Source organism: Mixophyes fleayi, chromosome 2 (assembly GCF_038048845.1).
Source record: "Mixophyes fleayi isolate aMixFle1 chromosome 2, aMixFle1.hap1, whole genome shotgun sequence".
NCBI classification, from domain to species: Eukaryota; Metazoa; Chordata; class Amphibia; order Anura; family Limnodynastidae; genus Mixophyes; species Mixophyes fleayi.
This window is the reverse complement of record NC_134403.1, coordinates 143,699,961-143,725,416: the sequence shown is the minus strand read 5'-3', so window position 1 is coordinate 143,725,416 and position 25,456 is coordinate 143,699,961. Positions and strand designations below refer to the sequence as shown.

Here is a 25,456-nt window from a genome sequence, read left to right as displayed (position 1 = left end):
AAGTAGTATATTAAATGTTAATGAGTATCAAAGAAAACATTTCTACTATCTCAGACACGGGACTGGTGTTATGTCTCCACATGCGTGTGACACAGGTATGTATGGAACGTGTGGAGCAGTGATGTTTACATGCGAGCTCATTATACAAAGGCGAGGTTACAGAACTGGCCGCTAGGTGTCGCTGTGGACGCTGCGCTAAAGTGAGAGGCGGCGTTACATATGACAGGAAGCGGATATGTGCGGCCAGGAGTCTAGCTGCTTACAAGGAAATGGAAACAGAAGGTGACGCTCTTGCCCCCAATTCTCTACTGCTCTGGAGGAGTTCTGTTGAGGTGAGAGCAGACCGAAGAGAGTGGTAGTGAAGAGATAGAGTGATTGACAGCGAGAAGAGACTGCACCAAGGAGTGAGAGAGAAGCTGACAGCGAGGAGAGGCAGACGAGAGAGACTGCTGTGGCGTTTCCACCCTGTGAGACAGAGGCAGGAAGAAGAGACGGGCGGATTGTATTTACATGCTGTGTTCCTGAGAGCAGCCCCTGCGCACACCCAGCATGGCCCGGATACGGCCCCCCAGCCCTCTGCACCACCACTGCTGCTGCAGCAGCCATTCCCAGGATAAGGACGGCGACAGTAATAATAGCAGCAGCATGCGAGTGGAGAGGAGCAGCCGGACCCCCTGTACTGGTATCTACAGCTTCCTCCTCACCCTGATCACCCTGCACAGCGCCCGCTGCCATACAGAAGGTGAGCAGTTCTCTCATCCTGCCTGGTGGGCGCATGCATTGCTGTGGTAGTCGTCACATCTGTAAAATATACAGAAAAGTGGGTATGTTATACTGTGCAAACACTACATGGTGTGGATTTATGTGACACATCTGCACAGGAATCTCCTCTCAGCAAATAAAGTGCCCTCTTTGTACAGTGCAAGCTGACTTATTATTTTATAATCTGATTTAAACATGTTCTGAACCTTAATGTCAATATTGACACTTGCTTGAGTGCTACATCAGAACTGATCTGTTTTAATTTATATTTTGTACCTGTTGTCTGTCCCATACAAATGCCTGTATCCTAATGTAATGTATGCAGTTGGTGTATTTCATAAAACTTATTTTTTGAGCTGCAATTAACTATATCATGTTTTATGTTTACACTAGCAATAAATTATCTATTTGGTGAATGGAGGTTTAAAAAAAAATAAAAAAGGAGCTAAAAGCAATTATAATGGGTAGCCTGTATACATTGTCAAGGTATGTGTATAACCATATCTGATGGCAAATATACTTACAAGCTGTTCTGGATCCCTCTTACAGCAACTATCTAAATTAACTGACTACTGTTTATGCTCTCTACTAAACTCTGAGATACAATCTGAGTTTAGTGTAGGACAGGGCCACAGATGGTTATCGGCCGATGTTGATGGCTGTTTGGCTTGGAAAGAGCGGAGCAAGTAGATTGAATTGGCAGCAAATGCGGCTGGCAACAATTTACTCAAAATCATCCAAAATCTTGCAAGAGTTTTGATGCTTCTCCAGACATACTTGTGAATGCAATTTGTACTTAGTGTGAACATATTTATAGGACAAGAATAGTTCTACTTTGCTTTTTCCTTTGAACTGAATTTCATATCCTGTGAATGGTGATATAATAAAATCAAACTTATTTTTCCTAGTTTGTGTACTATGGTGAGCAAATTAAATCCAGTAGTTCTAAGGAATACAATTAAAAAAATGGGAACCACCATAGAAAGCCTAGAAATACAATTGTAATATTGTACTTCTTTCTCATATCCATATATTTCCTAAAACTACACACTATAGAATCCGTAGGTTTTTTTTTCAAAATAATTCAGGCTACATTGCTGAATTGGTCAAAAACAGTGTTTTACACAAAATCTTGCACCATATTATTTGAGGGAATACATCTTGTACAAACACTAGGGGGTATATTTACTATACTGCAGGTTTGAAAAATGGAGCTGTTGCCTATAGCAACCAATCAAATTCTAGTTATTTAATACATTATGCAAAATGACAGCTAGAGTTTGATTGGTTGCTATAGGCAACATCTCCCCCAGGTATCAAACAGAAACCCCCCAAAATCTAAGACTAATTTGTGATGAAAGCACATAAAACATTTATGTTTAGGACTACATATGTGAGCTCCTGGTGAATTGTGCAGAATATTTGCATGTTAAACGATTAGTCACTCTGTACATAAAGGTGGCTGGTAATGATTGCATTGCATTGTGGAATTGGGTACGTGGACGGGTATAGAATGTAGAAGGCATGTAACGGTCGACCCGGATGGGCGTCATCGTTTTAAAGGTGAAATGTGCCACCTGCTGACTTTATGCTTAGGGTCACAAAGTCTGTGGTAACTCCATACAGTTCAGGGAAACCCAATGTTCCTTGGAATTCCCCCCACCCCCCAGGCTCCATGCCGCCTTCAGTTAGCATTGATCACAGAAGCTAAGCTGTATGCCCTGTGGGGGATCAGGAGTCCCCATGAACAGAAGAATCTGCCAACAGTGGTTACAGTACTGAAAATGGCACAATTTTTTATTGGTATTGAAATGAGGACACTTGCAGATTAGGTGTTAAAAATATAAAAGAAAGTTTTAAGACAAAAATAAAATATAGGGTTTATGAGAGGGTTGGTCAGGTGAGTCTGATCCTCCTGCACACTGGCGAAGGTGTTACTTGTAGATTTAGTAGCACACCACGTAGAGTCTTGTGGCACTCTAGGACAGTTGAGGTGCTCTGAGAATCTATGTGGCTGGCACTGAAAGTGATTTTCTTAAATGAAGAAGAGAAAGAAGACTGTGCCCTCCACTCTTTCTCTCACACCATCCATAGCTTGTGGCTACAGTTATGCAGCGTATAAACTTTTGCTACATGTGACTTCTGTTATTGAAACAGGTGTAAGATAGCCACTCGCTTCATACACTACATACTCAATATTTTTGGGCGCAGGTCCCATCTGAATGCTTTAAACTTGCAGGGAAGGGCAGAGGATTATTCTTTTAGGCGCAAAGCTATTGGTTTTGCCACTCTTTTGTTAATAAAGGATTATGCTAGAAATATGGGTCATAGGTCTACTCTACAAGACCTACACAAACTATCCTGGGGGGCAGAATTGGGGAAGCCCATAGATAAAGAGGATTGGTCGCAAATTAGAGTAAACACAACAGCTCTCTGTTGAAATGAAAGGAAACAAATACAAGCTTTCATTTTGTTGGTACTATGTGACTGCAAGTCTACATCGAATCAATTCTGACATCCCAGAAACACGTTGGCAGGGTTGTTCTGCGGTCTTGTACCTATCTCTACATCCAGTGACAATGCCTCAAGCTGTCTCCCTTTTGGAGGGACACTAACCTTTTAATAAGTTTGATTTTAAACATAGATGTTCCGTTGTCTCCCAAATATTTCCTCCTCCGCTTGGGCGTCACCTCGGCTACTTGCTACCACATCAAACTGATCAGACGCTTTCTGTCTGCTGCCAGCTGGCAAGAGCCTGGAAATCCCCCGTAGCCCATCTAGACAGGTTATTCTTAATAGAATTCTGGTATGTATATCAAATCCAATTCATGACTAGTATTATCCTAGTCATACCTCCAAAACATTTTGCAAGGTATGTGAACCATGGTCGAATTACTTCCATGCTTGTCTGCTTTTCGCCTAATACCCATTTCAGCCTCTCGCTGTAGGTAGGCTGCCTCCCAAATCTTGCCCACAGCCTTTTTGCATCTATCTCTGCCCTCCCCAACTTATCTCCCTCCCTTGACATTCTGTGGAAAAGTGGTTGTTGAGGTTTACTTTTTATACTGTTGCAGGCATATTTCTGTCTTTTTCTAACTGTTGGTGTGTACATGTCACTGATGTGTCGTAACCCATCTCGCATATAGAAGTACTTCTTTATAAAAAATGTTTATGTACTTCTATATAATTTGTGTTTCCTCATTTGTAAACCCTAAAAAAAGTGTTAATTGGCTTCCCTTTTAGGATCTACAACACTATATAGGTTTATGACACTGCAAATATTGATGCACTTTGTTATTGTGGTAAATAACTTTCAGCATTGGATAATGTGTATCTTGTTGCTTGTTATAGAAGACCACAGTTGCTTTAAAAATAAACTCCAATAAATATTGGAGCACACTGCATGCCAAGTTTAAAACTTCTAATATTTGCTGTAATGTCAACTCCTAACAATGTCAAATAGTCTAGGAATATCACTTAAGATTTTATATAAAAAAAAAAAAGCAATCGTGGGGGGTGGGGGGGAACTGTGCAGTAGAAAGTGTGACTCCCAATTGCTTCAGGGTTGCTTGATGTAGCATCTTCCTGATTTGTCTGTTAATGACGTCTGACTGTCATATTCCCAGAGAAAAACATGTTTTTGGTGGTTGAAAGTAGCTGACTTAATATGGCAATTTGCTTGTCTCTGACCCAGTACTTGACCCAGTGTTTGGCCAAAAGTTGTCTCTGGTCAGTATTTACCCTGGCATGTTTTTACTGGCCTACCAGCCAAGTTTCAAGGTGCACATTTGTAGCACTTTGTGATACAACAGCCAGTAGGTTTAAGTAAAACATTTTCATAACTGAGTAGTTAAAACTAGCTGTACATTTTAATACAGTTCTGTGAATTAACTTAGATTTGCTAAGCTATATTCACTGTACAACTGCAAGCTGTCTTCCATAATTATTTTTCTCCAGTCTTCTATGAATATTTTATCCCTTTATCTACTTATTAGTGCTCCATATGACCTAAACTATGTAAAAATAAATGAATAAAAAATGTAAATCTACAATTGTTACAAGTAGTCTTTTTATATGGATCTGCTACTCCCAATGCTCCACCAAATGAGTATAAATTAGAAAAAGAGAGATTGCAACTAGTGCAGTATTGTAGATGTGAAATGGTGCCCTCAGTAAATTTGCTTACATTTAATAAATTATTTTCAGCTTCTTGGATAGGCAATCACTGGGGATTCTGTGACTTCCAGGAGCTGACCTTGAAATAATGAAATCTCCACCTCATAGAATATTGAATAATATGTTTAAAAACGTGTGCATGTATAAAGAAAAATGACTGGCTTATCTGGATGATTACTGCATAACAGTATAGCAATGGGTACTTCCATGGGGTAGTCGCACACTAAGTTGAGCCCCGTAATCCAAGAGCTCCCGCCGGGCACAGGAATTTTTTTTTTTTGCATACTGATCCCAAGAAAGGTGAATCAACAAGAAGCCGCCCTACGTCTTCATCAGGTGTGTGTGTATATATATATATATATATATATATATATATAATATATATATAGTTTAGTACCCAGCCATAAGTGAGCTTATAGCCTTTAAAAGGAGGTGAAGATACTTTTAAATAAAGTTGTGACCATAAGGGAACATCTTTTCCTATGGACAACAGTCGTCCTGTCAGTAATCCTATTGTAGTACACTGGATCCAGCTACTCCACTGCCTGAAATGACTGATAATGTAGACCAATAATGTTGTGCACAGCATATGTCAATACATTGTCATGATAAATATGTAATGCTCTGTTAAGGTTCTAGCTATCTTCACAGCCTTTAAATGCTGTGATCTCACTCATCTATTTGTGCTGAACTAATCGGAATGTGTAGCAAAAAAAAATGTTATTATTGCAGTACCATGTCAGCCAGAAAAATCTATGTGATGTTGAATACTTTTGTGTCAAAAAAGACAAAAGTATTATAGGAGTGATACCTTTTTTGGCTAACCAAAATAAATGTTTATATTTGCTAGCTTTCAGAGCACAGAGGTTCCCTTCATCAGGCAAGTTTACAAATGAATGACTGAGAAAAGGGCACAGCATTTAAGAGATGTTACATCAAGCAACTTGTACAGGGGGGAGAGGAATACATTGTAAAGATAAGCTAAAGTAATAAAACGGAGGTTTTCGTTATGGGTGGAAGAGTGAAAGTCCTAGGAGTTCAGAGATCTGGAGTCACTCTGCTGTGGGGTGTGAACTAATCGAAATGCAATAGACACAGGGGTCATGCCATTTCCGTTCAACCAGGGGTGTCCACCACCCATCTCAGATTTTTTTAGAAATTTTTTTTTAGTTGAGAGGATGTCAAACAACTAATTGTCAGACACTCGAGATATTTGGCAGAAATAGTTGTTTTAAGTATTGATTTTTCAATTTACTAAATAATTTACTAATCACGGATTCTTATATCCAGTTTTTTTGACGTATCACAGGTGTGTGTTTAGGAATCGCCCTAAGGTAACTCTCTCCCGAATCCAAAAATCCATACCAAATTACTTTATCTGCTTCATGTTTTGCATTATGGCAAAAATGCACGTTTTTCGATTAGAATTTAAAATGCTAGATTCAATTGACATTAGGGATCCCATTTTTTTAGGGTGCTTTAAAAAAGGTATACATCACTACTACAAAAAAAATCAGCAGGGTACTCTTTCATAGTGGAGAAAAAAAATAATGAAGTTGATGTTCAAATACTGTTGTACCGCATACATAATTAACACAAGAAACCATGAAATTTAAAACCTTTCACATAACTTGAGTCCATAACTGAAGTTGAGTCAACAATCTCATTATTTTTCGCTTGTTTGGAACTTGTTGTAACGTTCTGTAATTTTCCTTAAAGTGTCAGCAGAAAGTGTATTCTGCCTTCCAGTACTTCCTTGGATAGTAGGCACTTGTGTTACACAGAGGACGTGAATAAAAGGAACAAAACACTTATCTCTTGAAGGCCAGGACAGTACATTTGTTGATTGGTTTAGTTTCATGAAGTGTACCAGCACATCTTGTTCCTCCTTATTACATTGAATGATATACCCAATGTACCAGATGTTATCATACACTGCTGCTATGTATGTTCCAGGTTGCAGATCAATTTTGTTTACATGTTTTGTGACTGTGGTCATAGTGACACTAACTGGTTCCTGCTGTCTTCATGTCGTCTGATGACAATCGATATATGTGTAGCTCATCATTCCTGCCACAGTCTTTGCTGCTTCTAGACGGCTATGCAGCTAGGGTTTGCAGTCTTGTATTTCGTTTTTGACACGTAAAAAAAACTTTATGCCATGTACATTTTCATTTCGGTCACAAAACATGTAAACAGATCCAAAGGTGTTAAGATGTGGTGGGTTTCCACTGCTTGCAGACTGGTGCGTGAGGCTAGACGTTTAACTGTCCTTCCAATGCCATCACATGGACTCTTATCATGAGATATGGCGAAAAAATTCCATTAACTATTTTCTGTAGTGCTTCCAGACCTGGGCGTTTGTCACATCGATGAAGCATACAAGTTTTTGAGACAGAAGAGCAAACAACGATTTCAGTTAGGTCTTTGTAGTCCATCTTTAGTGGTAGAGCAGCAACCAATAATTTTAAGGTTTGGCGAGTTTTGCAAAAAACACACAGAATGCATACCTCTTGCAGCAACACTAACACCACGTAGGTCGTAAGGAACAAAACTTAGACAATCCAACTTGAATGTATGGAAAACGGTCTTTGAAAGCAAGATAAAGCTCCTTCAAGTTTAATAGGAGTAGCCTTTTCTGTTTGTGAATTCTTTTTCCTCCTGGAACTTTTACAGAAACAAATTTTCTTTCCAGGGCACATGCGAGAATGTTCATCATCTTCGTAAAACTGCTGTACCTGATGAACGATGTGTATAGGAAGGGCTTTACATCTATATTTTTCAGGTTCTGCCAGTATACCATGGGTTTCTTGATGGTTTTACCATGTATTCTGTGACATTAAATTATTCTGCAGTCTGCTTAATTGTCCAGCTGTTTGGTGCCAGTGTTAATATTTGTATTACTTTTTGTTGTGGCGCCTCTTCACACTTTTGCTTTAATTCATGAATCATACTCTGTAAATCATCACAAACTGGACATTTGCTTACTTTCTGGGGTGATTCTAGTGATGTGCTAGGAAGAGACAACATTTCAGTAAGCTTGTCTTGAATGGCTGTACTTGCTGCTCCGTTCGTTCGTTTGTTCGTCTTTTTAACCCAGGCAATTTCACTGGTGAACCACCAAGCTTTGTAATACTTTCATTGAGCTCATCTGAGGCCTGATTCATTAGTGATCTTATCTTATGCAAAAGTTAAGATGCTTACTTTTGAGAAGAAACGGGGAGATAAGAGTGAAGTTAAGATGGATTTTCATCTTAACTTAAGAAATTCTTCACTTACGCAGTGGATTTTGCTTCTTATCTCCCTTTTCTGAGCATGCACAGAGTGGATTTGCTTAAGATAAGCAAAAACGGCATATAAGATCACTTATGAATCAGGCCCCTGTTTCTGATGGTCCAGTTACACCCTTCACCAGGGATTCAACGTCTTCTGTTGGCATATCTATGTCTGTCTGTTCTTTACAGTGTGACAGTTGAATTCTGCATTTTGGGCAAAGTTTCTGTCCTGGCTTAATAACAGCATGAAGCTGACAGGCACCATGTTCTTTGGCCCACTTCAGTGACATAACTTCAAAGCTTTTTCTGGATCTTTTTTTTGTGAGACAAGAGAGGGTTACAGCATGTTTTCTGAAATTCTTCATATCTTGGCAGCAGAAGCTTTTCATGATGGTAGCAGACTGTGGTTCCAGGATCACTTGTTACTACATTTGAAACTTCAGTGCTCAGAATCAAAAGTTCTTTTTCTTCATCTGTAAAGTGGTCCCAGCTATGTAATCCAATGCTTTTTGAGTAGATTGTAATATGGCAGTCCGTATTTAAAAGACTTCCGAATGTGCACCTTTGATGAGCAGCTGCCATGATAGACTATCTTTCTGTGCCTCCCACTCTCTTTCTCTGGAAAGTTTCCGATTTGGTTTCTCTAAAGGGAATCCACTTCCCATCAGGTTCTGTTTGTTTCATTTCCTGCATGGGAGTTTTATCCCATTGCCTCAGTTTAGTTCACTTTTTTTAGTATGGTGTTTAACAATGTGTAAATTATGTATGTGGTACACCAGTAATTGGACATCATTTTCTTTCTCCACTATGAAAGAGTACCCTGCTGACTTTTTTTTGTGATGGTAATGTATACTTTTTTTTTTTTATTAAACATCGCCCTAATGTCAATTGAACCTAGCATTTTTAAATCTATTAGAAAAACATGCGTTTTTTCGGTAACGCAAAACATGAGGCAGATAAAGTAATTTTGGTTTGGATTCGGGAGGAAGAGTTACCTTAGGGGTCCAAATTGTGTGGTGATTCCTTAATAAACATCTGTGATACTTCAAATAAACTGGATAAAGAAGCCGCGATTAGTAAATGAATTAATAAATTGAAAAATCAATACTTAATCAACTAATTGTCAGATAGTCGAGATATTTGGCAGAAATAGTCGTTTTGACATCCTCTCAACTAAAAACATTTCGAAAAAAATCTGAGATGGGTGGTGGACATTTCATTTTTATTTTTGGGTTATCTAATGTGGAATGACCCATAGCAGAAAATGCCAACAAATAACATTGTATCCACTTTATTCTTATTATGCCCTTCATATCGTTTTGACAAGCCTTCTGGTGAATGTGGGAGAACCTCATTCGTTGGTTTGTACAATTTGTTTTGTTTTTATATAGTAAGGGCTTTCTTTTGATAACATATTAGACTAAATATATCTTTACAATGGGTATGTAAAATGAAATCATGCAAAAATATCATTTCCATGTTCCATAAGTTACTTTCATCTAGTTAGTGGCCCCTCATGTATTTGAACCAAAGTTTATTAGTTCTCCTGAGTACCAAATAACAGAACTTTTTATACAAGATCTGTTGTTGTGTCCTGGAATGTTAGATATAAATCTATCCCCACAGTGATATGCACATGTGTACATTGTAACCACGTCTGCACATGGCATAATTTGTAAGCTCAGAAGAGAGGTTAGGCCATTTCTCGGAAGACAAAGTTTAGAAGTTTTTGATGTATCCATCATTGTAACCAATATTCATTCTTACACAGGTGTATCATACTGGCACTGAATGTGTGTCGTGCACCACATGTTGCAGGGTATCATCATTCTGCGAGGGGGGGGGGGGGGGGGGTTAGGGACGGAAGAAGGTGCATTTCTAGGTTTTATTAGCAAAACTTTTTTTTAAAAGGAGAACTACCATGCGAGTCACCACTACACATCAAGTGACGCCATCAGGACACCTGGCATACTGCTTTCAGGAACCGAATGGCTTAGTTTGTGCCCCATTCCAGGACCTTTTTTGTCACTGGTAAATCTGCTGCAGCTGGTCAGCAAGTGGTTAAGTGAAGAGATCTAAAAACAAGTTATGAAGTGTGCTGACCAGTCATGACCTCATCAGCTGTGTAGCATTTCTGTTAGGTGATCCAACCTGGGAAAGGGATGTTTGAAACACTTGCAATACCATGGTAAGAGTTCTAAAGAAGATCTGCAGATGGTGCTTTTAATTACAGGTTTCTAAGTGGTGTTTTATAGAAATGTAATTTCCTCTCCATATTATTCATATTTCTATTTAAACTAAACATTTCACTTGCTGTAATGTAAACATCATCCATCTCATCAAGAAATGACCATTGCATGGTTTTTGGTTTACTTTTTCTTTTTCCATTGACGATGAACTAGTTTCCGGAATCTTGTTATGATCTTTCTGTTGATGGATACATATGGTGCTGGCACTTTTATGGTAATTGATGTTTTTCCTATGGACAAGGTTTTGTTACATTGCTTTTCAGTGAAACCTATAAAACAGAAAAAGCAAGGAAATGCACTGTTGTACAAAGACTTTATAAAGGTAGTGGCATATTACTAGGTACACCTGCCCTAACATGTAATTGTCTGCTCAGTCAGTGACCGTAGCTTAAGCAAATAATTCTATTTAAAGCAGGTTGGCAAGTGCTTGTGCTTCCTTTTCAGAAGGCGAATTGGCAGAATAAAACATCAACATGATTTTATCAGTAGCATAGAAAGTGCTGGGATTTTCACATAAGTATGTATCAAGACATTAACCAGTGGTGTAACTGTGGCCAGAAATGTGCTGTTCATGAAACCTCCTGAGAAAGGTTACCATGGTTATATAACTAATGTTTGAATACAACAGTGTTGCCAAAAGATACCTATCAAGATGCCGATCGTGTTTTGCCTTGTCACGGATGACATATGGCAGGAATGGACATAAAATCATAGTGATATTGCAATAGTATAAGGAACACAAGTACTAGAAGTCCAAAAACTGCAACATTGATTGGTCTGTTGCGTTCCAGTTAGTCTCCAATTGGAGAAAAACAATATAATGAACATTTAGGATCCTTTCTGATGGTTGTCATCAGTGCGGACCTGGGTGTGTGGGATTTGGTACATGTAGAGCAATATTTTATGACCACAGATTAATGTCCTTGCTGATTTAGGGGCACATCTCCATGACAGTGAGATTTTCTGTACTATGCCTCAGGGCAAGCAGAGACCTGGAATTTTTGCCAAAAACATGTCCATGAATAAAGCTTAATGCAGTGGCCTCTTTATTGACCAGACCTTTCCAGTTAAGCATCTGTGGAATGAAATTGAGAGCTACTTGGATTAGAGATATACCAACTAATTTGCAACAACTATGGGACACAAGATCCCAACAAGATATAAAAAAATATAAAGTTGTAGTAAGTATGACTAGTATAATGCATGGATGTAGAAACCTTAAAATGCAAAAAGATAAAGAATAAGAAGGAAAAACATATAATCTATATTAGTCTCCCCAGGATTTTACAAATAAAATGTACTCTTGTTTATGAGATGGGTTTCATGTCCATATCCTTGTTTCTCTGCATATTATGTATTACCGTTACTGGGAGCACATTATCCATAAATGTAAAAAACTCCAAACGTCCTTGGTGGTCAGGTCCATGTTGGCATGGAGAATATTAGAAATCTTGTACCATACAAAAAAATGCATATCTTGTGGAATTACCTTTTTTTTGTTTCCGAACAGTCTTAAAGTATGGTATATGGAGATGGTTATGTGTCTGCTTTCATCTAAATTCATGTATGTGTGTCCTGGTCTATTTTTAAAAAGATTGTCCATTCTCTGATAAATCATTGGTTGTATACTCACTTTTTTTTATATAGTGTGCAAATTTAACTTTTGTTTACATTGAAATACTGGGTATACCCTCCAATCAGTTGGATTTTCCCAAAGTATCTGGTTGCCCATCACTGCCTTAGACTGTTTAATCTCTTAGTTAAAGGAGGGGGGGTGGTGAGCACTCCCTAATGGAGGGTGTTGTAGGCAGCCTAGGGGAATAGCAAGGGAAGTTCCAACCCTTGGAAAGTAACCATTAGAAAAAGCAATGTGCGCCAGGGGAACATTGTTTAATCTCTTAGAGTGTATCCAGCGATCACTGGTTATTCTTTTGTGTTAAGGGTATGTCCCCAATACTAATCTTTTGGACATCCTTTAAAGGTAAGTAATGTACAATAAATAATCCCAGGGAAACTCTGTGAAGACCCTGTTGGAGTACATGTGGTCCATAGGCTGCTGGCTCGATGGCCTTGTCCTGTGTAATGCTTATCACCATTGGTTTATATAACCCCTTACAACTGGATGTAACTCTACATCCTGTCGTGCCTTTGTACACCAGTATAGTTATATCCTGTTGTAGAGAAAAGCCCACACAGGAACTGGGTTGTCACGGACTCCTACTGGTTCCTGTGTAAAGGCTGGTAACCTTAATAAGTGGCTCTTGCACTTTGTTCAATATAGAAAGCTAGACATGGGAAGCAATGCCTCGACACAACTACTGCTTGTACCAGGAACAATGGTGATCTCATCACAGGGGTTTATATAAAGGAGGGGTGGCACCTTGGTCTCAACACTTCCCTAGAGGTTTAGAGTGTTTGTCACCATACTTTAATATTAGCTAAGAATTCACAGACATGCTGCTATTAAAAGTAAAAAAAAACAAAAAACAACCAAAGCATAAGACTCTCTCCTTTTTTATATATAACATTTTTGTTATGATGCTCATTAGTCTATGTAGTCTATATTAAAGTTCACATTGAAAACCTGATGCAGAGTAAATTTGTCCAAAAGTGCACACAATAAATGTGTGTGATACATGTACTTCGGCCAATATGCTGTGTCTGACAAAAGGAAATGGTTGTAGCTCAAAGGTTTAGATGTTTATGAAGACTAAGGTCTCAAGTTCGAGTCCAGGAAGGTTCACTTACTTTAAGTTGGACGTCTAGTGTGTTGTAGCTATTCAAAGGTTGTAGGTTTGAGTCCCACCAGCGTCATTGTGTCGGTTGTTTTGATTGAAATATGCTGATTTGGACGCAGTCTGCATATGTAGCATATGCACCAGGTGTATGGCAGGTGTGCTTACACCCTCATACACAACTATGCCGTAAGCACAATACGTCTTTCTAAATATTTGTTTTAATGTATTTTGTTATTGGGTTTCTTATGATATAGCAGATATAACCTTCCTTCTTGACTTTGCATGAAAGTAACAACGTTTTTGTAAATACACAAACAAAATCCTATACTATATGTGCGATTAATGAAGAAAGCACCCAACAGCTTCAGAGGTGAAATCGCAGTTAGCCATTGGACTGCTGCAAATAATAAGGCTGTTTAAAGGCTAATTTGGAACAAAGTATATATCGCACTGGGTAGATCTCACTCCTCCCTTTTGTAATATTTATCCAATTGTTTATTTATATTGACTATACTCCTCATAGGCATCAGAGGAGAGGTGCACGTACACATACAAAGCAATTGGCAAAAACTGTTTTCAGGACACTCAAAGGTCCAAATTTAATACACATAAACTTTATTGGTATGCATTAAAACATCTCAATTACTTCCAAAAATGTCTTTAATAAACAAATCACAACAGATTAGCGAAATAATTAGAGATAATGGATATTGTGTCGAAAACATGAGCAACTGTTAGATATACCAGCTCCACACTGCCATAGTGCGCTGCTATAGTGTGTGTGTGTGTGTGTGTGTGTAATAATATTTATTATTATTATTATTATTATTATTATTATTATTATTACTACTACACACACACATTTTTATATGGATATAAAATAGCTTATTACTATAGCGGTGCTATGGCAGTGTGGAGCTGCTATTTTTAAAAGTTCTTCATATTTTCACTAACAAATCCATTATCTCTAAGTGTTTTGCTAATCTGTTGTGATCTTTGTTTATTAAATACATTTTTGGAAGTAATTGGGGTGTTTTAATGCATACCAATAAAAGGTCCAAATTTAATATGCAAAAACTTAAGTGTCCTGAAAACACATTTTCTCTCCAATTTTTGTCAAAGGCTTATCTGGGTCTGCTTTCTGGTCTTAATCGACTTGCAATTTTGTAAACAGACCATTACTGTGCTTGGCCTATGTTAGAATGCCTCTTCCCTCTCTCCCATCATGCTGCTTCAGGCACAAGTTTGGTTGCGTGCATGTCTAGGAACTTGGGGGATTTTTTTTTTTCTGTTGCGTTGTGCAGAGCGAAATCCACTCAATTTATGCTGCGCAAACGGACGAACGTTCAAATCTGCATCCAGCCCCAAGTTTCTTTATAACTGTGCTCGATCATTTGCGGTTGCCAGGTGTCTTGTCCCTTTCTGTGTTCCATTCCTACTCCTGCTCTGAAAGCTGGTGGATAAGTAACAGCTGGCTCTCCAGTCTATATGCTATAAACTGGTTTCCCAGTGATTACAATTCACATGCACAGTGTTGATGATGTTTAATATTCGTGATAATTATATGACTGTCATTATTGCAGATGATATGTTGCTTGCCAACGTGCATTACCATGTGCCTAAAATGTTTGCTTGACTCACATACGGCATGCCTTATAAACATAACTATTACAAGTAGTCAAATAATTTTAGCAATATATACTTGGGTTGATTGGGAGGTGGATGGGTTAGTTGAGCTGCTTAAAAATAACAAGGGGAGGCCATTGGATTCTTGCACCCCCCACCCCACACCTATATTTTGCTCATGTTTCCCTTTATTTTAATATCCAAATAAAACAGAAACAATGTATCCCAACTTGCTACCAGAAATAAGTACAATTTGCCCAGCCAAAAAATGATATGTAAAAGTTACTTATGGAGAATGAAATAAAATGCGAAAATTGGTCCTATGGCAAAAAAACACAACTCCTCATCACCCCCCGCCCCCGCCCTGGGAATAGATATTTGGGAGTCTGAATCGTTTACGATTATATAAAATGTATAAATAAATTAATACAATTGCAGTGAAATTACACACACAAAAAGCAGGTTCAAAATGCCTTTTATATATTGCTGGTACATTCCCTTTTTATTAAATCTATGAAAATGGCAAAGCTGCTGCTTCCTAAATTAGAGTGTTGAAACAAAAAAAATGTATTTCTTTTTTTGTGAAAAAATTCAGCTTTACAAGATCTAATTCCTCTCCTCCCTATATAGATTTTTTTAAAATTATGTATATGTTTGCAGCCCTTTAGTGGTGTCTATGGCAGGGCTTGCCAAATTTTTAGAATCAAAGAACCAGACTAAAAATTTAAGAGCCAGATGCATACTGCCCAATTTTCTATAATGAATGCACAGAGCTTCTCCCTTTCATTTAATTAGCCCAATCACTCAGTTTGTTTTCTACATGTAACACACAAGATGGAAACACCATTGTAATGAATATGAAAATCTCACTGCAACTTGTGTTTTGTACCTGTCTACAAACACATGCAAATATTTCCTGTTCATATGAAATGTGATCACAGTGCACATCAAAAACATAGCATTTATGTGAGGTTTCACTTATAGTTGGTGTTTTTATTTACAAAAAAGCAACCTATTGAAATACCTATTTTTAATTTGTAGGGTGGACCTACTTGCTTTAAAGTAACCATCAGCAGAATAATTGCAAATACCCTCCCCCCCATCTAAATGTTTTTACAATGTTATATGAATGATCTATAATGTTGATTGTAAGGTTTTTCTAACCTGAAACAAACAAGATGGCCTGTCGGTGCCTTGAGAAGACAGGAGCCTGAGAATGAGCATAGTGTTATATCTGGGATGAATCTCATTTGCTTAGGGAGCCCACAGTTTGTCTATGCTTGTTCCTAATTGAGGGTTCATAGCATAACAACTTGTTTTGTGCTCTAGACACAATGTAGAACCTCAAAAGTGATCGTTCCTGCTGTAAGCAGTCATAGTGATCTGTGTATAATCTGTCCTATGTCCAGCCCTCGCTCCTGTCTGAGCCATTTTAACTGTGAGACAGGCTGCTGGCTATAATGCTGCTAAAAGCGTTTTGAATCATATTTTGTTTTCTCCCAAAATGCTTTTTAAATAAGTGGTAGCTCTGACTGTTACGGTTTTCCTAGATCTTAGTATTTTGGGGATTTCTTGTGTTCTGATATTTCAGAGTCTCTGCAATGAACATATGGGCAAGGAAACCTCCCATAAAAGAAGTGGCTCCTGGAAGTAAAAAAATTAAATCAAATAAAAAGGCTCCACGTCCAGATGGCAAATAAAGTGCACACATGGTATCGCCTATATGTGTGAGAGAGGGAACATGGTATATTTTTAATGACTGGAAGTATATTGTATCTCAATGACCAGATCCATCCTCACACATTTTTGAGATTTGTCAAGATTCTAAGGAAATAATCTGTACTCATTTGTGATCAGTGTGTGGGGTAAAAAAAAAAATATTTTTTTTTTTTTTTTTTTAAATTATCAAGTAAACAAATTAAGTAAAAACAATAATAGAGTTCTTTTAAAATACTGTATCTTTTATATATTCAATTTAAGTGACCAGTCAGTGTCACCAATCATGGCATGACACAGCTAACTGCTCACAATTCTACAAAAGGAAAGAGACGGAAATGATGTTAAAAGTTACAATAGTTGACAATTGCCTTGCCTGATTTGTAAAGCTGAATGAGCCTACACATTAGGTTTACTGAACGCCTTAAAAAGAAACACAAGTTTTGCAGCTTTGTCAGTACCCCAGCAGTTTCTCAGTTTTGACTGCACCAGCCCAAATGTGGAAAATATTCTTGATGCTGCAGCTGTTGGCAATTGCTCTAGTGCCACCATGATATTTTCATTACCAGCTAGTTTCTGAACCAATGTGTATTTTCCACCAGTCTATTGGTGCCACTGTTGATACAACATCATGGTCAATAAATGGGGTTGCTTTTGCTTGGAGCTTGACTAATGTTGTCAGAAGGGTATTTGAATGTGGATATTTTTCTTTGACAAACTTAAGAGCTTCAAACTTTTCTTCAGCAGAGTCATATTAAATTAGGTCAGCAAGCATTAGCCATAGATACAGACCTTTTGTTAGCAGAGCAGCTAATCAAAGGTCAAATGACTGGTCAATATTGCACTGTATGCTAATTACCATTAAAAGCTTGTTAAAACCCTGGGTTTTTAATGGTGATTTAAATTGATGATTTTTTAAAAAAAATCATGTGATTTAAATCACGATTTAAATTGGCACACCCTGTGTCAGATTGCCCCAAAGGTAACCATCATGAAATTAATTTACCACTAGCTCTAACGTTCCACATTTCTCCATTGCCTTTCCTTGGCCAATCTTACATGGGAGGATCCTTTTAGTGATAGATATTCTCTATTCAAACAACCAAGTGTTTTTTTTTTTTTGTTTTTTTTTGTTCATGGCCTCAGGACTGGACCCCCGATCTATCCCTGACAGCAGAAGTGCAGCGATGGCATGCTATGGGGAGTGCAACTGCCATATCATTTGTAAATAAAATAAATTATTATAAAGAAAAGCATAGAATATATGCACTCCAAGCACAATTGTACTATAAATAAAGGTTTTATATAGATAGTAATATTTGGGTTCCATGTGCACTAAAGGTTGAAATTGAAGTAAAATATTTCTACTTATGTTCTGCAAAGATGGCTGTATTTGAAATCCTGAGACTCCTTGTATGTCTTTCACTGCGACCATGATTGCTGTGTCCAGAATTGGTGTATTGTGAAATGCCTCCTTTCCAGGAACTCTTGTAACTGGAGTCTGTGTTGCTGTATGTTCACTACTATGTAATGTGCAGAGTGTGGTAAAGCGTTCTGTTAGAGCAGGGCTTTCTAGGAGCTGAGCTAGCATGCATGGAGCCCTGTGCTACAGTATTATGAACACATCCACAATGCAAAATTATGTTTTTTCCGTATTTTAATATTGAAAAATATCCTAGTAAGTATGTGTTTGTTTTTAATTATTTTTTGCCCTGCCCTCTGTCCATATAGCAAATAAAGCATTTATGTGGTATGCTCACACATGGGAGAAGTAGCGGGATGATTTTGTTTTGCTTGGGGTTTCTCCAATTGCATATGTCATATAAGAATATGTTAAAAATATTCACAGATTAATGTTGATAGGATCCAGAGAGCCATTTTTGTGTGTTTCTGGAACAGGTAACTTGCTCCCATCTTTAATATAGCCCACACACCTGAGGTCCTTGTAATCTAGATAAATAACGAAATGCGTGTAGGGTACATTTATGAAATACTGCTAGCGATTTAATTATTTTTGTTGGTAAAGTCAAGAAATAATGTACTTGTCTTCACATATTACTATGCCTTTTTCCCTCATAATAAATGAAAAGCCTATTCACTAATGTATGCTACCAAAAAGGCCAGTCACAAAAAATATATATCAAATTCTACATTACAGTATTACTGGTTTCCCTGTTGTCACATTTTTGTTTATGAATGTTTGCAGCTGTTTGAAAGTTTATTTGGATACAATTTGTTTGTGGCAGCAATTTTCATTTATGCTGCAGTGATCAAGTTTAACCTTCTCCCCATGCCATGTTGTCCACCGGTATAAGGTTAGAATATCTATGCTACTAGTACTGTTCCATTTTGTGACCTAAAAATGTCACACCAGCAAGTCTGTGCTTTCCAATGCTGTATTCAGATAATCCATAATGCAATGTCATCTTATAAATAAACTATAATACTATAAGTACCTCTGAAAATAATCTGATTTCTTTATCATATGTAAATAATAGTGCAGATAACGACAAAATAATAAGTAAATGAGTAAAGTTATTGCAGACTTATGCAGTTTAGTGGGTAATGCTAATAGGTTAAAGATTTTCCATCCCAAAACAGCATTTTAACTATCTTTTAATAGTGTTTGATGTGTGCCTTTTTAATAGTATAAGAAACTTGTTATATTTGTATTTTTAGCAATAAAAATTAAGATTGCTAGTAAGTGGGGATTGTCTCTTCAGGTAAGTGTAGTTATTTGGGCTGGCTTTTTTGTTTTAAAACCTTTTACAGGAAGAAGTCAAAATAAAAACTTGTTAAAAGTAAAGCTAAAAACTTGTTTGTTCTCCCTTTCAAGCATAGCTTACGAGACTCCCCGCAGTATAGTGTACCAAGAGCTGTGTTAATGTTTGTGAATGCTGCAGGCAACTGTGACATTGACTCAACACAAAGTGGAGGCAACATTTGTCAGTGTGTACATATAGCTTCATTGTTTTACATTATATTTTGGGCTATATGCATGCATGAAAGGGTATTTAGCAGGCTTTAAGTATTCCTATAGAATGCTTGATTTCAAAGGCCATGTTTAGAAGTTTTAATTTGTTTTGTGGTTTGTTTTTGTGGTTTTGAATTGGCTACACAAATTTACTAGCGAGATTTTTTTCTCGGTTCAGTTAGTTTCAGTTGTAATTTTCCAACCAAAAATTTGCCCCTTTTCATTAATTTTTTTTTGATGATTATTATAGGAGTGTGCTTTTTTATGTATTCCTATTACAAGTTATGCTATGGTTAGAAAGCTGCAATTACATTTGGTGTGTTTTTTTGTTTGTTTTTCTCCTTCATATTTCAATTTAGATCATGTTGCTGTCATGTGCTGCTTTCAGGCTAGATCTAGTAGTTAACTCCCATGTGACACAGACACTGGACATGCATGTTTACCTCAGCTGATGACAGTGATAGCATACGTGGCAGGTGAGGCTGCAGACACACTGAGCTGTATTCAGGTTGCAGTTACCATCTCATTACTAATTTTGTAAGGTCATCAACTCTTGCCCTTTAGTTATTTTGGCAGTCATTCAAAACAACAGTTCTCTTTAAAGTGAGCATATATTTTTCTAACACAGCAGTTCATTCCTTTGCATTTTGCTTTTGCCGCATTTCTGCAACTGTCCTTCTAATGCACTATAGATTGCTACTCTCAGGTATTACTGTTTTTCAATGACAGACTTGCATGGTGTGTAGGAGTTAGTATACTAACAACTTTTAAGTGTGGTGTTTAAAATGTAGCTGTTTCTTGGCAAGGTCTGACAAAATTGCACATTAAACGACAACAGGAAGAGCTATAAAAATGCATACTAAGTGTATGTAGTGAATGGGGGAAAGGCATGTCATATCAGTGTGATATGCAAAAAACATTTATAAAATAGCTGCAAAATAACAAGTCAAATTAGCAGGGACATTGCAGATGGAGAATACATATTTTCTATCCCTCCTCTTTGCACAGTAGCTATCCGTCACGAGCCGCGACGGTACTCACAGCCGCCGCGGCACGCTTCTGGCCCCCTCTGGCGTCCCGGCCGTCACCTTGACGACCGGGACGTCACTTCCGGATCCTGGCCGGTCGGAAGCTTTGTCTTCTGCGCCGCGTCCCGGCAGTGGAGGAAGTCGGGCGCGCATGCGCAGCACTTGAAATACCGGTGGCTTGATTAAACAAGCCTTGCGCTAGCCTGTGGGCTGATTTAATACTTTGGTATATTAATTATGCAGGGGACTGTGTGTGATTCAGAGCTAGGCTCTGATTGGTGACCACTGGTATTTAAGGCAGTGAGGTCTGCAGCCCCACTGTCGGTTATAGTTACTGTGTCCAGTCTGCTTAACCTGCTCCCGGCCTTGTTCCTGCCTATTGGACTTGCTGCTGATTTCCCGTGTATGACCTTGGCCTGGATTTGGACTTTGCTTGTGTATCTTGTGACCCTGATCTCTGGCTTGAATACCGACCTCCCTGTCTGCTCGTGACCCCTGACCTCTGCTTGGACTCCACTCCGCTTGCCTGGGTTCTCCCCAGCCGGTACACACTTCACGACCCTCTGTCAGTCTGCGGCCCAGTCTGTCCCAACCATCAGGGGCTCCAGTGAACACCTGACTGGCAGAGTAGACTCTGGGTTGTGTTGTGCCGGCTGGAGGGGTTCCTAACACTATCATGGGGACTTTTACATAAAACAATCAATGTTTAGCATTTATTCACTAAAGGGTAAAGCTTGTTAGCCCTTCATTTAACTATTTTAGTTCATACAACCATCTCCAGTTTAGTTACCATATTTTATTATATTTATACACACTTTTGTGGGAATTGTCAACTCATGGACTTCCCTCTATCATGTTAGTTCACCCCTCCCCTTCAGTAGCAGACACATGGGTTCTCTCCAGAAACCTGTAAGATTAGCTCGGTATTAACACTTGGCTAGCTGGCAAGATAGGCCCCACATATGCCAGGAGGATGGTGGCGCGCACTGAAAATGTCAATGGAGGTTTGTAAGTGAAGGTGGCGTATCAATACTACATTGGTGTCCTAGGCACATTTCTATGTCCATAAATTCCCCAGCCCTGCTAGACTCCTTAGTCTCCACATGAAAATAGTCATACATATTGCACTTAAACATAGAAAATAAATATTTTTTGTATTTTACATTTCATTGGCTTATTAAGAGAGAGCTGGGGGCAGGGGTGTAGCATGGATGATGCAAAAAGAATGCTGGAAGTAAAAATGGATAATTGGAATAATCAAAGAAATGTTGCATAAATAAATAGAAAAAAGCATTAGGTAGAGAAAAGATTATCTTATGCACCTGCATTAGAAAGCAGTTTTATGCGCTGTTTGAGGTTATTGTAGACTGGTTCTACAGAGGTAATAGGAAGAAAAAGTATTTTAAATCTGTGCACAACACACTGGCAGACTTACAGCAAAACAAAAGCGGTTCCTGTGCCAAGTACAGTTGGGTATTATTGTGTAGCCATAACTAGGCAGGGTTTCTCATGATGGCCATAGGAAGGCTATAAGTGAGCAAGGTAGCAAGAGAAGGCTATGTCATAGAGAATGGATGACTAATGATTTACTTGTCAATGCTATTATTGGTGGTATACATGCACATATGTTTAATACAGCAGAAGTGATTAATTTCTGGTAAATAGAATGAACCTTGCAATGCATTGTAGCGGTTGTGTTATATATGGGACTTGGAGGTAAATTTATCAGGGAGGTGAGAAAATCTGGTTGTTATAGGCCACATCTCCACTTTTCAAACCCACAGCTTGATAAATTTACCCTTTGGTGTCTTGTTATAGTGTGGTGAGAAAAGGTTACCTTGTGCTTAATTTTTTACTGCACAATTTTTATTGCCTATAAGATCTCTCTGTATTTACTTTCAACAAGAATATTTCTATCCAGCTTATTACATGTTTTTTCATGTTTCTTTTAAACCTGATTTATTCATATATAACTTGTTACATCATGTCTGTCAGATCTTCAAGCAGAACATGAATTTATGCGTTGATGCCAAAAAATAACTTATACAAAGTTTGCAAAAATAAAAAATTCTAATAGGTTCTCCTGTCCTTGCCGAAAGTGAAAAAGATTACATTTATGTCTTGTTACGCTCAATTTGTTATTTATTTGTGGGTTTGTTAGTAGGGGCTGTGTTGATATAAACCTGTCTAAAAACTTGCCGACTGGCAGCACTAGATTTGCTGGTAGCTGTACTAAGCAGGGCACCCACTGGTGTTTGAACAATGCAAGTTCAAACGATTGTAACCCTGCATGTCAAATGTGAATGAGTTGGACATGCAGGGTGGTTGATGAGCACTTCTGCTTATGTTGAACTTAAAAACCGTAGCAGACAGTGCGGTCCATTTATGGTCGTAGCGTGGTAACTATTAATATGTATCACATGAATACATAATGAAGTACTGCTGCAATTTACCTTGCAGGGTCTGCACTATGAGTCTCGACGAAGATCCCACTCCTCACCCTCAGTCTAAGCATTTTCCCTCTCCCTCAGTCTAATGCTGCCAGCGAATGGAGTGAGTGCTATGAGCATGCGCGTTGTGCTTTCCTCTGTCAGGGACCCAGCGAAGCTGGAGGAGCTTCAGCTGGATCCCATTGAAAAAAGACAACATCCTGAGATATTACTATTGCTGGCATCTCTATATAGGTCTATGTGGACAGCAGTAAGCTCCAGTAAATAAGTGGGAGACATCTCTGATTTCTGTTGACGTTGGCATTTTGGTTATTTACCATTTGTTAAATAAACCCCAGTGCTTGAAATACTAACGCAAATGCGAGTAACCCTGAAGTATGTTTTCTACAGTGCACATTAATGGTGACTGCACTCTCCTGTGTATGCCACGATCATTGAACTGTTGCTGACAGCCTAAGGGGCAGAAACGGTTATTCAGTTCAGCATCCAGTGAGAGAATACCTGGATGTCATTTGGCGTCGCCAGGAATTCCTTGTGTGGTGGGAGTCCGATCACCGTGTTGGGTTGGATCTTCTCTACCACTAATACTATTGGTGTTACTTGCAGCTTGTTGATGCTGTGGTCACTTTTGTTACTGTATTCTTCTGTTTGTCATTAAGTATAGTGCTATGAGGTATACTCAAGAATGACATTTATTGGTGTACAGGTTTTGGTTATACAACTCCAATATGTGTTTTTTAAACACAGACACGGGCAGCAATGTGCAACTAAGCCAAGCACCTTGAAACACTTGCTAACATACATGCAAATGCATGGCTCACATTTATAACGTGTTTGTAATGTGTTCAGTTAGCATGTCTGTGCTCATTGTATTTTACATCATCTCAAACGAATGAAAACATTTGAATTTTAAAATTTGTTTGTTTAAATAGTAATAATAAAGTGTGAGGAAGCAACTATAAGTTTGAAATTGTGTAGCTGTTACCTTTTTTCATTATGAAATTAATTTTGTATATGTACATTTAATTACAAATTTACTTATTCTTATGACTTATCTTTCATAAACTTAGAAGAGTATGCTTTATCACTTTTATCACACAGAGTAATGCCTAGTGCCTCTTTATCCATTGCAGGTTCAAAACCCATAACATTGTCCTGCGCACAACTGTTTGTATCGCACATTGTCCGTGTTGAGTTTTCTGGAACCACCTGTGACACGACGCAAACTAATTTATGTAATTCAGTGATTCACGTGATACATTGTCACAAACACGCTCCCAGCTTCCGTGACTTTGGGTGTTTACTGTATGAGGTTACACACTATTCCAGCACTCAAGTCTCTCTCTACCTATTACACAGGTTATAGACCTGCTGAGTCGCCCCACACAGCGCTCTCGCACCCCCAGACACTTCAGGTTTGCCACCACCTATTGAATATGGGCAATAGGACCCCGATATACCGTCCCACACTGGCCACAAGGCTTCTGGCTACCCACAGGCTAGCAAAGCCCACACCAGCAAACAAAGGGTTAACTCGTCACACCTCTAGACTGTTACACGAATGTAAATGTAAAAATGTAAATGCAAGCACACACTAGGCTTGTTAGTCAAATATATTGGCAAATCACACACTGGCATTCAAAGGGTTAACTTGGTCAAGCTATATTATTAACAGGCTAATTGATTTATTACAGTATCATGGACACCACTTATTAAATTGTAGATTTAATATACAAAGGTACAGGGCAATCGGATATAACCCCCCCCCCCCCCCCCCCCCCCCCCAAAAAAAAAAAAAAAAACCCAAACAAACAATAAATAAACAATTGACATAACATACACAAGCAAAACAGTTTAAAATAAAAGGGATTACAGTATAACTTACATGAGTTGTATAGTCTGTGCCATGGGAAATTGGCTTGGGAGATGGACAGCTTATTAATGTGGATTGATTTTCCCAAAAGACTGACAATTTGTTGTAACTGGCCTTGGCTTTTTAGACACCTTTCTCCACCTCTCAGGGGGTTGTGGTCTGTGACACTTTTTCCAATCACCATTTGCATGTTGCCTATTTTACTACCCAATTCTACTATGTGACCTAACTTTTTACTGTGACGCGTCACACATAACCAATTCTATTATTAATAGATTTCCTATGAATTTGCCCAGCAATTGACACCAAAAAAGCCTAAGTACATGGTGTCAGTTGGGCTTATACTCATTTCCTCAACTTGTTGCAGAATTTTTAATTTGGCATATGAGCTGTCTTTCATCATGCTATTGAGGAATATGTTGTTGATCATTACCTTTTTATTGATTTTAAGTGGCATATTTTAAAACTCAATTATTCTTGTCTATATAAAATATAGCCAAGTCAGCACATGGTCTCTGAGCCAGACACCATGCTGAGCGGTTCCTAAAAGTCTATTCAGGTGTCAAAACTTCATCCTAGGCCAGGATAT

The 25,456-nt window shown here is 38.3% G+C and overlaps 1 protein-coding gene across 1 annotated transcript in view; it reads left to right on the top strand.

Annotated features, from left to right (window-relative positions):
- Positions 1-251: 251 nt before the first annotated feature.
- The window catches only part of TMEM131 (transmembrane protein 131), a 169,588-nt gene continuing 144,383 nt past the window's right edge, over positions 252-25,456 (top strand). The window contains exon 1 of the mRNA XM_075200119.1: positions 252-742. Within this exon, the coding sequence (XP_075056220.1) occupies positions 550-742 (193 nt within the window). The 5' untranslated portion in view covers positions 252-549. The remainder of the gene's footprint in view (positions 743-25,456) is intronic.